At 45.2% G+C, this 14,625-nt stretch overlaps 1 protein-coding gene across 1 annotated transcript; it reads right to left on the bottom strand.

The window, feature by feature from the left end:
* Window positions 1-419: 419 nt before the first annotated feature.
* On the bottom strand, window positions 420-4,751 carry LOC124654705 (fatty acyl-CoA reductase 1-like). Its single transcript, XM_047193700.1, has 7 exons — window positions 4,544-4,751; window positions 4,334-4,437; window positions 2,307-2,613; window positions 1,816-2,179; window positions 1,633-1,714; window positions 885-1,285; window positions 420-775 (listed from the first exon to the last, which is right to left on the bottom strand). Exons 1-7 carry the CDS (start codon window positions 4,632-4,634, stop codon window positions 565-567), a joined length of 1,560 nt encoding a protein of 519 aa, XP_047049656.1. The 5' UTR covers window positions 4,635-4,751; the 3' UTR covers window positions 420-564.
* Window positions 4,752-14,625: the final 9,874 nt, after the last annotated feature.

The following is a 14,625-nucleotide window of genomic DNA, read 5'->3' as shown; positions in this document are numbered from 1 at the left end:
GGTGGCGTGATTTGTTTCATGGATCCCGTGATTTCTTTCCATGTTTGCTTTCCGGTGATTTATTTCCATGTTTTCTTTCCCGTGATTGTTGTTTGTGCTCCATGTTTTTATAAATTACCATGATTGTAGTGATCCTCTGATTGATCGGTATATAATATTTCCTTAACTCATGCTTACAAACGTATTGGAGGTGCATGCGATTGGGCGGTGCTAATTCTCCGAATGTTTGATGGGCATTGGATTTAAGGGTGAAGATTTCTCTGATGTTTGATATCAAAGTGACACACCATCCCCAACTCCAATATAATAGTAAAGAAACAGAGAAGAGCGATATAGACTAGCTAGTCACCGGCTGATTTTGCAGTGACAACAAGTAGAGTGTCCTCCAAAGTCCAATCAATCAATCGATAATACTCAACTTTATAACACCAGAGCCAAGAACTTAGATTACATAGCATAGCGTTTTGTTTTAGGAACATAGATGCAAACGATGTTTGCTTGCTCCTGATGGACAGATATAATTTTCCTTCTCCATAACCGGAGTGACATAGATAGCTGCATTTTTCACTTGAGGACGTACTTCATGACCCCGGGGATGTGCACCCTGTAGAAGTACTCGTCCCAGTCGATGGTCCTGGGGTCGAAGTTGAACAGCCCGTCTCTGGCAGCGCCTTCCTCGGCCATGGCGAGCCTGAGCTTGTTGAGGTTGACGTCGTCGAAGCAGCCCTTGAACAGTGAGAATGGCCCGTACAGGTCCACCAGCTGCATCACAAATCTGTGTACACCAGCAAGAGCAATAAAAAGTGAAGTTATCTTCTGGCATTGCTGCATCAAGGTGATATACAACAACAAAAAAGGCACAGGGGTTTAAGGCGCCGACAAACCTGTACTTGCGGGCGAGGTCATGGTAGAGGGCGGCGAGCCCAAAGAGGCCGCAGCAGAGGATGGAGAGCAGGTGGAGGAGCTCGAGGGGGAGGCGGTACTTGAGCACCATGAAGAGGTGGAATGACGCGATGGTGCTCAGGAACCGGACCTTGCGCGTGCGCACGGGGCGGCCGTCGGCGCCCACCCTGGGGTTCTCCTCGAAGTACCGGATCCCCGTCCGGTACAGCACCGCGTACGGGGCCGGGTGCCGCAGCGACGAGCTCACGTGGTACACCGATGGCGGTGTCTCAAGCGGCTCTTCATGTTTCGGCTCCATCTTCTTCGCCGATGCTGACGGAGTGGTGGAGGCGTGCCCCACCGTCGCCGCCATCATCGCGTTCACCACCATGTCACCGGGCATCTGCATGCCACAATGGGACAAAGATTAGTTGTTTGAATTGGCATTTTAATTCAGGGCTGTAATTAGCAACCACAAGCTTCCTATTGCAGGTAAAGATTCAGGTAGTAACTATGTACATTTCCTGCCACAAACATGCCATTGCATCATTATACATACAGCCAGGTACTATATACTTGGGGCCTGGCTACATTACGCTGCAACACTACCGCAATGACCACTTGTCCTTGCTGTCAGAGGCTTAAATGTGCTGCCTTCAACTCACTCAATGAAACTTACTCCTGCAGCATTCTCCTACATAGCACGTTGCATTCAACAAAAAACCATCAAGGCAATGAATGAGTTGTTACCACGTCCATGGTGAGGTCCAGGTCGGCCAGGAAGCACGACAGGTTCTGCTTCGCGTACCCGATAAGGATCGCGTCGATCGTCCTGCACAAATTTTCACTGTCATCGTTCTGTTTCCAACTTACAATGTGAATTTTGCGTTGTGAATTAGGATATCTGAACTGAAAACAGAATGAACTCTCTACCTGGTACCCTCGATCCAGCCGGGCAGAGGGTCGTTCTGCACGCTGGTGATGATGCTGGGCCGTACGATCACGACCGGCACCTCCCCACCTTGCATCATCTGGCCCAGCATCATCTCGCCCATGGACTTGGTGAACACGTACGTGTTGGGCCACCCGAAGTGGCGGGCCCGGGAGAGGCCCAGTTCCTTCAGGGCCTTCCTCTCGGCCTTGGGGTCGTCCACGCCGTCGGCCTGCATCTGCTTCTTCAGGTCCTTGGCCAGCCTCACCTCCACGTCGATGTCAAGGTGGGTCCCCTCCTTCAGCGTCTCACCGTGCCTAAACGGCTTCTCCTGCACCAGCCCCTGCTTCTCCCCCGCCACATAGGCTGCAAAAAGTTGACAAGGTCACTTTAAAAATTATATACTTTCCGTAAAATCAATTGGGATTTATTATATAGGTTTGCTTAAAAAGGAAGAAATGGTTTTGCGGCTAATTGATGGTCATGTACATACCGGTGGACACGTGGAGGAGCACCTCGAGGTTGGGGCACCGTCTGGCGAAGTCGCACATGTGCCTCACGCCCGCCACGTTCACGTCCAAGGCCACATCGTACCGCTCGTAGAAGTTGGTGGTGGCGGCGCCATTCACGATGACGTTGAGCTCCTCCACGACCCGGAGCTCCTTGAGGGTTTCGCGATCGACGCCGAAGCCCTCGCGCATCACGTCGCCCGCCAATGGGACGATCTTCTCCTCGATGAAGGACTCGAACCCGTCGCCATGCTTCTCCCTGAGGAGCCCGAACAGCTCCTTCCCCACCACCTGCATCATACCAATTGACCACAAGTGTTTAATAACAAAGAATAATTCACACTACAACTGTATACACACAGTCTGAGAGCAACACAAATATGCAATTCATCTTTTATCTACCACCAATGTGCATACTGGTCCAGGAATTCATTAGAAGATATGCCACTTGTGTTCTATTGTTGTCTTCTTTTCGTTAATCTTAGATGGATTATAGGATGGAAGAGAGTTTAATGTGGTTGATGTGCAAGGATCCACGATGCGTTCTGGATCCACATGGTGCCTCGGCAACTTTTGGCAAAAACTATAAATTGGTTCAGCATGGGCAGGACATTCTGCACAACTGTAAACTGGCCATGCCAAGCTACAATGAAGAGGGGCCATGTGTACGTACTACTGGCATGGATTTTTCCTGCTCGCTAGGGTGGCCCATTGAACTGCCTGCGACTTTGTTGTGGTTCTTCTGGTACAAATAACTACACCACCTAGAGCACACTGTTTTCTTGCACACTGGTATGCAATTATGTTGATTGATCAGCAGGGTTTAGTGCACTTATGCAGCCATGTAACCAAGGAAAAAACTTGTAGTCTGAAAGAAGCACCAAACAAAATTAACTTTCATCCCAGTGAACACTCATAAGCTTCAGATTCCATGATACCACTAATTTAACAAGCAACTCCAAGACTGTTCAATTGTCATTATACCTAGTTAGTTGTGAATTTTGAAGTCCATCCCTTGAAAAAAAAAAATCTGATGTCCATGAACTTGTACCAAATGATGTCCTCATCATTTCCCAACATATCATAGGAGGCTAGTGTGCACTGCATCCATGCAGAGGCCATTTACTCCCCAGTGAGTCGACCTGACCAAACCTACCGAGCTACTCACACAATAACTCCTGAATCCTGATACCTCATTGCCCTAACGTGGTAGCACAGAGGTCCAATTGGCTCTGACATTCTGAGTCTCTACCCCATGAAACAAGTGGAAAGTCATGGGGATTGGTAGTACCACAGAACTTTGCCCCCTGTTTCATCTCTGGCTGGTTTATTTTCCATGGTGGTTTTCAGGAAATGAACATGCATGGAAATTAATATTGCCGTACAGTATCTACTGGTAGAAACTTTGGTTTGTGCATAGTTTCTGAAAATAAGTTTGTACTGATCTACTCCGTAGCTTATTGCTCTGATCCGTGCAATATCTGGCTGCACCAAAAGCTGGTGGAAGAATATACTGGTATTACCCTGAGTTAATAGATCAAGCGGTGGATAACACCAGTTGGGATTATTTGTTTGCTTATTTATTTACGGCCACCTTTCACGGGTACACGCATGTATGGCATGTGAGTGATCTGAATGTTCGGCTGTTGCCATCAGGAATGCCTGACCACATTGTGTGCGTAGTAGCACTCTGTGTTTTCGCAGCACATAAATTTACCTCAAAATTTCAAGATGTTCAGTCTGAACATCCTTGTTTAGTCCTCACAGTTGATAGTATGATACTACGGGTGTGACCTCACATAAACAAGTAGTGAATTAGTTTTGGGGAAAATACTATATTGAGTATGAAACTGAAGGAACAGACACAGCAATGAGAGCAACTTGGAGGTTTCTCTGTCTCAAAAGCAAGGGGGAGAAAAACTTGCAGGTTCCTTGCAGCATGATCCCACCAAGAACCATGCTGCCGGCGTGCATGCTTAACTGGCGAGAGAATGGACAGAAAGATACACACCTCGGTCTCCACCCTCCGCTTGGCCGCCGCCGCATCGGCCGCCCGCACCGGGAGGTAGATCTTCTTCACGTCCGGCTGCACCCTGAGTATCTTCTCCACCAGTACTGTAATCAAGAAAAACACAGATGAGAACGCAATGCAGCTAGGGCGACCTGTTCTTCAGAAACAAGAATGTGGTGCGTGATGGTCAGAAACACGAGGTGTTCATACTCTTTCCGAGGAAGCCGGTGGATCCGGTGATGAGCACGCTCTTGTTCTTGAAGTACTCCGTGATCTTGCCTTCGTCCAATGCGCCGACCATCTTGCTCTGATCTTGAGTCTGTCTGGCTGTGCGTGTGCGTGTGTGTTGGAGATGCAGGCTGTGACCAGTGAGTGGGAGACAAGAGAGCAGCGAGAAACGAAGGAAGGCAGAGGTGCTCGGTGTGGTGAGGTTTGTGTGACTCAAGAGAGGCTCCTGCACCCAATATTTATACACAGGGCCAACTGGCCGAGGCAAATCAAGGGGGCTGCTGCACAAGTCTCCGAGCGACTTGAGTGCACGAAAGTAGCAACGGCGACATTCATATCTGTGTGCTTTCCAACCACAACGACGCGGTGATACCATCGTCAAGGAGGGTCAAAATTAATAAGGCGGCACGCAGGAGTAGTATATTTATGATAATAAATTATCACGAGCCTATCTGGATATTTGTGCCCTACTTGCCACGTGCCCTAAACACTGGAGTATTAGCATTTCTTTTGTGACAGAGAAAGTGCAAAGTGTAGAATAAGAAGCATGCTCTCTCTGATGGGAAATGTTTGTTCAGACAAAAAAAAATACTGGAGTATTACCAAATGGGTGAAGAAGTAATACTGGAGTATGAGTATTACCAAATGGGTGAAGAAGTACTCCCCGTATATATACAAGGAGAATTTGCTACTGTATTTTCTCACAGTTCAGAGCTCACAGCGAGTCGTCCAGTAGGTCAACGAACAAGTGCTGAACATGTGCAAAATACAGACAAGTTATTACCGAGTGGCCGGCAATGCATTGAAGATATATGCAGCGGGGGAGTACGAGGGGAGTGAATTGATTCTGCGAGTCTCGGCGTTTCCAAGGTTAAAGCTCCGACCTGCAACGTGCAAGATTATTGGACTAGATCGTTTGTTGTGCATCGGACTGAAACTTTCGTTGCTTTAGTCACAACTATGACATGCACCTACTACGTATTCTTTTTTATTAATGATAAATCTGACATGCACCTATTCTTTTTTAATGACAACTATGACATGCACCTATTTCTTGAAACACGTACATATGTTGCGAAATTTTCTTTCTTTTAAGTCTGGTCATAGCGATTAATATTAAATATACTACTTACTCAGTTTTTATTTACTTTGCATTCTTTTTTTCCGATGATGACGGGGAAAAACCCCACCGTTTGTTATTTCACTACCCGAAAAGGCCAAGGAGCTGATTTGTATGTACACAAGGAGAGGATGAAGGACCGGAGCAAGTCAAGCGGAGCTCGGTCCACCGCCTTTGTACCGCCAATGCCATAGGGAGAGGTCGTCGCAAGCTCGTCTAAGCACAAAGCTCAAGGTGGAGGTTTTGGCGTTGAAAATCAGGTCATTGCGAGCTTTCCATATGCTCCAGAGGATCGCCGCAACGCCGGCGCGCCACACAGCCAACTGGAGGGGGAGAGGGGCCGGGAGGTCCCAGACCGAGAAGCACCCGACAGGGATTGGGACATCAAGCGGTTCCAAATCCTCGCTGAGACCTGGCAGTCGAAGGACAAGTGTCTAGCAGTCTCCACCGAAAGGCAAGCTGCACACACACAGCAGACGGCGCACAGTTTTTGGCGAAGAGGTTGGCCCGAGAACTCAGGTGGTCGATGTCTGCGAGGTAGGCGAATAGCTTCACCTTCGACGGAAGACGCAGAGCCCAGGAGATACTGGACGAAGCAGTGGGTGCACCGGCGAGAGCATACGGCATGCCTGGCGGAAGTAGAAGCGTGATGCCGTGGGAGAATCCATGCTACGCAAGTCCGGGCTGTCACGAAGCGTGATGCTATGGGCGAGCCAGAGAGCAATGGAGAGCTCCGCCTCCACAGGGCAGGGCCGCAAGTCGATGCCGGCGTACTTCGCATTCTAGATTTAATCAAGTCAAATTTTGTAAAGTTTGAGCGATACAAAATCAGTATTCAAAAAACCAAATACATATAATATAGAAATATATGTTACCACACTTCTAATACAATAAATTTTATATTATCAATGTCACTATTTTTTCGTAAATATTTAATCAAAGTTTAGAAATTGTAACTCAAATTAAACCTAAAACACGAAGAAAATATAAACGGAGGGAGTTGTATGTATGAAGTATATCATCTATATTCTGTTTTTGCATTGAATACTCGTTTAATTAGAATCATTTTCTCCATTCTTGACCAATGCATGCAGATTTATTACGTGGTTATTGAGCAATACACATGCAAACCTATCTTAATTACTTCCTCCATCCCAGTTCATAGAGCTTGCACGTATCTCTAGGTTGCCTATTTGACCAACATAATATCAATTATATAATACAAAAATTATATCATTAGTGGATTTTGTACACCCACGCATGGGTGTGGGTGTTTCCGTCACCGTCCATTGTGCTTTGAGATTCGGATAAAAAGAGGAGAGAGAAAGGAATCTTTTCATATACTATGGTGGGCACGAATCTCGAGGAATAAATGAACGGTGACGGAAACACCCACACCCATGCGTGGGTGTACAAAAGTATTTCCGGAAAGTAGAACATCTAACCTTTCTAATGATATATATGCTATAATATATATTTTGTATTATGTTGATAAAATTTAAGACCTAAAAATACGTGCAAGCCCTAGTAACTGCCTCAATCAACGAGAAAAAGTAGGCTTCATATCAAGGATTGCATCGGTCCCAGAGATTTTGCTAGTGATCCACATTTCTCGACCCTAAGCAAGCTGGGAGGGCCTCCTCTTTCCTCTCCCATCCTTCCTTTCCCTCTCGAAAGCTCCTCCCCTGTTGAGAGTCGGCCGACGGCCCCTGGCTCCGGTCCCTCTTGCCCCCGGTGCTCGCGCTGGTTGGTGCAGAGATGGATTAGGAAGCTGGGTTCTTTCCTCTACTAATGATAGGGATAGGTTTAGGATTAGATCTATGTTTGTTGGTTTGACCTTTGTGGAGTCTGGCGTGATGCCATGGAGGAGAACATCGCCAAAGCTCGAGAGAGGCTGCCGGTGGTGGTGGGTGGTGTGGCGGTCGGATGCAGTGCTCTAGAGGTTGGAGTCGATGGCATCCTCCGGCGACGCCTCCCTCTCCTCATCAATAAAATTCTCCAGGTTCGGTGGTGGGTGTGATCTGGAGAGGTGGAACTCCAATTCGATTTCTTCTCCGTCTTGCCATGGTGGCAAGGGGAGTGGAGGCGGTGGAGCTATGGTCTTCTCCAGATGGTGCCGACCTTTGCTATGGTGGTATTATTTCGACGAGTTCAACCAAGGTAGAGGTATCATCGCCTCTGCTATCTTCGGCGGGCATGCGGTGCTTCTTCAACCTCCATTTCGGAGGTTGTTCTCTATTTTCTATGTTGGAGCTCGGCGCTTCTTCGTCACTACGTGGTGCGTCCCCGGTGGCTTGAAGGTGTCCAGTGGCGGCGGATCTTCGTCGGAAGGGGGAAATCGAGCAATCTGCCCTTGATCCTCCGCAGTAATGCCTTGAGGACGTCGGTGAGCGGTGGCAGAGGCACCCATGGACCAGATTGCATTTCATCTTTTGTTCCAGGGTGTGTTGTGTAATTCTGGAGGCCTTATCTTCAAAATTTAGGCTCTTCAGGGCGAGTGTTGTTTTGGGCCTTCTTATAACTTTGTTCCTGCCACATGTTTATGAATGGATGTGCAACTGGGGTCCTCTAGACCCCTCATTTATTCAAAAAATGGATTTTGCAAGTAGACTAGCCAGAATGGAAGTATCATAAGTGATATAATGTATGCCATGTCGGCAAAAATCTGATATGGCACACCAATTAATGAGGTGATAGGTGAGAGTGATATCACAATATGGTACCGTATCATAGCACGTAAAACTAGAAAATTTAATGACAAATACATCATATACACAATTTTATTGAGATTCTACAAAATATTAAATATGAAGAAACTATGATACTATCTTATGATAATGTGTATTGTGCAGGTTGGTATCTAAAACTAGTATCATGTACATTAGATAGGGGAGTGGTTGTCTTATATAGAATCTTGCTACCCCGTTTTAATGAATAAGGTGCACGCGTATTCGAATACACAATTTGATCAAAACAATTGATCAACAAAATCTTGAATATATAGTATGTAATTAGTATTGATTTATATTAAAAAAAATAATGCTACTTTTATATTTGTATATTTAGATTATTTTTTGTCAAAGAAAAGAAACATGAAAAATGATGACGCTATACGCATAGGAATGGAGGGAGTATGATACACTGTCACTACCACCACCATCAGGCGCTCTCATTTCCCCCTCCCCTCTCTCTCTCTCTCTCCACCCCTCTCGTCTGAGAGCGCTTCTCGTCGCCCCGGTGCTCCTCCCCCTCTCCTCCGGCGCCTCTACGACCGGAGTGGGTGGGGGAGGAGAGGCCGGGCCTCTCTCCTGTATAGCAGTAGGTTTACATGGTCTACCCATGTGGAGCCTGGTGTCATGCCATTAGTCTGGAGAAGTTTGATGGATCTGTCCGGCCAGATCCGGTGTAGTTTAGGGTTCCTTTTTCTTGCCTGCTTGCTCCGGTGTCCGGAGCTGCTCGTGAGGATGAGGATCACCTTATCCTTCAATAAATTCGGTGTTTGTGGTGGAGGAGGTCGGAGAAGGAGGAGCTCTGATCTCTTGCTGTCCATGTCCTGCCGTGGTGGCCAGGCCCGGGCCCATGCGAGTGCGGCCCGTGCGGCCGCACAGGGCCCACAAAATTTTGGGGCCCCAAATTTTGGAGTTTCGCTTTATATATTAGCGTAAATACGGAAGCTAAACATAGAAGTATTACAGCCCAGTCGGTTCCCACCTAAAGAAAGCTCATCGGGAGGTCCCGTGTTCGATTCCTTATTTGTACTAGCTGCATGTAGTGTACTCTACTTTCGTCAGTTTGGAGAACAGATCGTCACTCTGTTGGTTAGGTGTGCTCATGGATTTTTCTTCTATATAAAAAAATACCAACGGGTGCTAGTGTTTGGGTTGGTCTCTTTTTTTTATACTTTCGTTAGTTTTTTGCTAATTCCGACTGATGCATGTGATCTTTAAAATTCACTTCTAAATATCTTAATTTCTTAGATTCACATTAAGTAATATTAACTTCCATCAATCTGTAGAGGGTGAGGTAAATTTGATATATAGTGCTATTTCACTGATTTTATGGGGATATTTACCTATGTACATGTACTTAATGAAACGCCTTACATGCTATAAGCTTTTGAGAATCTAAAAGTTTCTTTTTCCTGTTTTTAGAACCAAAACAGTTTAAATGTATCAAAATCATTAGCTGTACATTATTTTCGGTCGGACCACCGGTCTGGCTGGCTTTGGAAACTACATATTCCTCTTTAAATAGATATTAAGATGAACTTACCATAAGTTTAGAATCTAGATGTTAGGCTTTTCAATTTATAACATCCATGAAAGGCATATACACACCATATAATTATTGATTGGTTTTTTTCTAGGAATATAGGGGCCCATATTAAAATTTGGCACAGGGCCCCGGTTTTTCCTGGCCCGGCCCTGGTGGTGGTGAGGGGAGATGTCAGAGAGGGGTTCCGCGCTTCTTCTGGCGGCGTCTTCACCGGTGGCGATGGTTCTGCTTCGACTTGAGCATCAAAGCTAGAGGTATCTCTGCCTCTGCTATCCATGGCCGGCATGGCGGCCTTGCTTTGTCAACCTCCAGATCGAAGGCCCTGCATCATCCTTCCTGCTGGAGCTCGGCGTGTTGCTGCTACCAGTGGTGCGTCCCCGGTGGCTTCAAGGCATCTAGCAGCGACGGATCTTCACAGGAAGTGGGTGTTCGAGCATCTGCACCCTATTCCTCGGCGGCAACACCTGGAGGACACCGACGGCTCGTGGTGGAGGCACCTAGGGACTTGATTGCGTTCATATCTTAAGTTCTACGGTGTTTATTGTAAGAAGGCGGGCCTTATCTTCAAATTACTGGTTCTTTAGGGCGAGTGTTGTAAAAGGGCATGTCTGTAAAATTGTACCTGCCACATGTGGTAATTGAGGTTCTTCATGGGTCTTCTAGACCCCTTCGTTGTGCAAAAAAAAACTTCCACCACCATTACTCTCCCATTTCCTTATATGTATCGTAGTACCTTATGATTTTACGATACTACCACACGCGGCAAGATACGAGTATTTTGATGTATCTTAATCTAGTAGTGTCTTGCTTGTATTTTGATATGTATCATGGTATCTTTACTATCTCGATACATATAACATACACTGGTGGAAAAAGCGCCTTTGGTCGCGGTTCGCAACTGCCATTAGTCGCGGTTGCGCAACCGCGACCAAATGAGCGCGACTAAAGGCCCCCCCCTTTAGTCGCGGTTGCTTACGAACCCCCCCTTTAGTCGCGGTTGCTTACGAACCGCGACTAAAGGCCCGTCCACGTGGGCGCCAGGCGACCGTCGGGGCGGAGGACCTTTAGTCGCGGTTCTTCTGGCCCACCGCGACTAAAGGCCGCCGCGAGTTTAGGGTTTTAGGCCCCCCCTAAACATATTTTCTGTTTAATTTGTATATTGTTTTATTTCTTTTGTGCTTTATTGTAATTTTGAAGGAGTTTCACATATTCTACGGTACTACATATATACTTGCATATGAATGTACAATTTCAAACAAATTTGAAATTAGAACCAAAAAGAATTCAAGAGGAATATACAATATATATTCAATATCATCGGTTGACCATATACAAGTTTGAACAAGTTTCCATACATAATTTAATGCATGTATAGTTCTACGTCCTCGCAATGGTGTTCTCCTTTAGGATCGAGGACTTCCCTCCTGAACCATCCAGCTAGTTCCTCTTGAAGTGGTCGGAAGCGAGCTTCTGGACTAAGCATCATCCGGAGGTTATTTCTCTGAGCATTGAGATCACTCGGAACGCGCTCAGAGGTGTATCTCCGGATCATCTCACAGACATAGTATCCACACAGATTGGTTCCCGGTGGCTACATATCGCCACCATTCTTAGCCTTTGACCGCATGAAATTTAGCTCTTTTTTGAATTCACCGACCTTTGTATCTGCGAACCATCTCCAAACCCTACGAGGCAAAGAAAATTAAATGAACAAGAGAGTTATTAGTTAATTACTTGAAGCTTAATTACGAAATGAACGAAATAGGCCGATCGATATAGAGCGCAAATGAATGAAAACAATTACTTTTGAATCATTTGTCTCATGTCGGCCCACTCCGCCTTATCCATATTCAGAGAGTCGTGGACGATACATTCTGATTTGTCAACTTTAATTACTAGCAGAATCCAGTGGAACCTGCGGACACGATACATGCACAGTACGTCATGCATAACTCATCGATTAGCCGGCCACATACCATGCATGGAGTAAACAAAAGAGAATGTGCTCAAGACATAAACACTCACCCAAAATGGTAAGGAAATAGAATATCACTTTTGAGTTCCTACTTTTCAAGAAACCGCCACAGGTCTTTCTCCACGTCGGCGGGGTGATGCTTTAACGTATATCCATTAACGATGTGTGGGTCAATGAACCCAACATCATGGATGCTCCTTACTCTGCATTCCTTAATCTTCAATCTGCATGTATAATAGCGGACACAACAATATAGTTAGGACATATATATATATATATATATATATATATATAGTGCAGGCAATATGAACGAGATGGGGTAGAAATAAATCACTTACAGAACCTAACACCCACTTGTGAAGTTTGTGAAGAGAATGGCTCCAAATGGCTAAGTGTTGGCTGCTGGATGGGTATATATAGGGGAGGGGCTTTAGTCCCGGTTGGCCTGGCCAACCGCGACTAAAGGCCTTCGGGCACCTTTAGTCGCGGTTGGCCTGGCCAACCGCGACTAAAGCCCCCCACGTGCACCAGCTGGCCACCGAGCGCCCTGGGCCCAGGCCTTTGGTCGCGGTTCGCCTCCCGAACCGCGACTAAAGGTCCCATTAGTCGCGGTTCCTATAGCTTCGAAAGCCTGTTTTTCTACCAGTGATATCATACGATCCCACGACCACGGTGAAAAATAAGGACACAACAACGTGGCAAGTTCAAGAGTAAAGTTTTTTCTGCAGTGTCAAGGTTAACTAAGGATCTAAACAATATAACGCCCATTATTTTGGTTGAGATGGGTACAAAAAAGTAGTGTGTACATGCAAAAAAGCAATCAACTAGCCATTTGGGTGTATTAATTTTCAAACATATAGGCCCAATCTTTTGTTTTGTGTGTTCAGAATTAATTATGTTTGTATCATGCATTCCAATCGTTTCGTTTATCCATGTTTTTCAAAAATTATGCAAACCAATGAACCCCATAATTAATTTTTTATTTATTTCTCAAGCCATGGTTATTATTTTAGATTTTAAAATCCGTGACATGATACATATGTAGTACCTCTACTTCAGAAAATATCTTTGGATTTCTTATACAAATTTAAAGTATGTTTTGAATCTCCATCTGGTGCCCGTGTGGTACCACAAGAGAGGATGGACCGGACACGTTCTTGTTCAACCGAATACGGTTGGCCATGAATATTAGGCATAACTTTAGACGGGGTCGTTGTTAATTTCATATGATGCATGATTATAAGCACAAAATTGGAAAGTCTTATGTTTTGTCCTACTGGCCCATTCCAATCATGTTAGGCAAACCACTTTTTAACGGGACAGTCCTTGGTTTATGTACAGATCGAGCGTCTGCCGTGGCAATAGCTGCATCGAGAAGCCATACCTAATGCATCATGGGCAGTGGTATACAGTTTTTCGGGTCCCGAGCTTGTATATGCTCTTGCTCAAATAAAAACAATTAAAAATGGTAAATAAAATAAAATATTCTGAAATTTGTGTATAATGAACTTGAACATGTGTTCTAATAGCATGCCTAAAAATCACCTAGAAAAGATATATGTAGTGATCTGTGTAAAAGAAGATAAATCTAGTTGTTGCAAACAACAAATCTAAATGCTCCAAACAACACTATATTTTTTTATTTTTGCATAGACCACCAATTTCTCACCACAATGTTGCTTGCAGTTAGAGCGCACCTTCTCGTGTCCATTATAAAAATTATTCAGATATTTTGGCTATTTTTAAAATTGTTTTATTCAAGCAGAAACATATGAGTTCGGGTCTAAACATGTATTTCCGGATTGAAAATGAGATTGGTGATGGACAAGTTAAACAGTGGGTGCAGATGATTGAAGAGAGACGCAACTTTATTTCGTTCACTGCCTATGCATGATCAAAGCGTCCAGGCCCCTGGCGTCAACAGAAAATAAAAGATGTCCAGGCCCTCCCAATAATTCAACTTAATGGAGATCAATGCACGGATCAGTTGGTATTTGCTCCAGTACAACCTTCTTCCAAACGTAGACAAACTTAAACACAAAGACAAGTGAAATCGCTCGATACGACCAAAATAATTTGATTGTTGACGAAAAGAAAATCAGTCGACAAATAAATAGCTAACTGTTTATATAAAATTGCATCCAAGGCGGTGGCAAACAAGCTGAAGAAACTGCTTCCAATTATTATCATGGAGGAATAGAATGTCTTTGTTCCAGGGAGGCTAATAACTGACAACATTTTTATAGCCTCTGAGTCCGAGGTTCATGCAACTAGGACAAGGAAGCGAAAAAGGTCGTTATGTGCTGTGAAATTGGACATAATGAAGGCATACGATCGAATGGAATGATTATTTCTGGAGAAGATGATTCTATAGATGGGTTTCTCGGGTGTATGGGATGATGCTAAAGATGGGTTTCTCGGGTGTATGGGTCAACATGATTATGAGGTGTGTTCGCTCCGTCGGGTTCTCGGTAAAACTTATTGGGGGTCTTTCGGATGCATTCCTTCCACACGAGGGCTTCGTTAGGGGGATCCACTATCGTCGTACCTATTTCTATTCTATGTCGAAGGTTTCTCTGCTTTGCTTCGTCAAGCCCAAGAGGAGAGACAGATGGTGGGTGTTTGTTTTGGCCTAACCATTACGCACTTGTTGTTCCACTAGTAGAAAAGGGGCTTCCGTCCAACCCTTTAGTA

The sequence above is a fragment of the Lolium rigidum genome, chromosome 5, assembly GCF_022539505.1.
Source record: "Lolium rigidum isolate FL_2022 chromosome 5, APGP_CSIRO_Lrig_0.1, whole genome shotgun sequence".
Lineage (NCBI taxonomy): Eukaryota > Viridiplantae > Streptophyta > Magnoliopsida > Poales > Poaceae > Lolium > Lolium rigidum.
This window is presented reverse-complemented; position numbering and strand designations above follow the sequence as displayed.

Coding starts and splice junctions, on each gene's coding strand:
- LOC124654705 (XM_047193700.1), bottom strand. CDS start 4,634: ATGGTCGGCGCATTGGACGAAGGCAAGATCACGGAGTACTTCAAGAAC. Junction 4,438..4,543: donor CACCGGCTTCCTCGGAAAGA/GTATGAACACCT, acceptor TCTTGATTACAG/TACTGGTGGAGAAGATACTC. Junction 1,715..1,815: donor GGCTGGATCGAGGGTACCAG/GTAGAGAGTTCA, acceptor AAATTTGTGCAG/GACGATCGACGCGATCCTTA.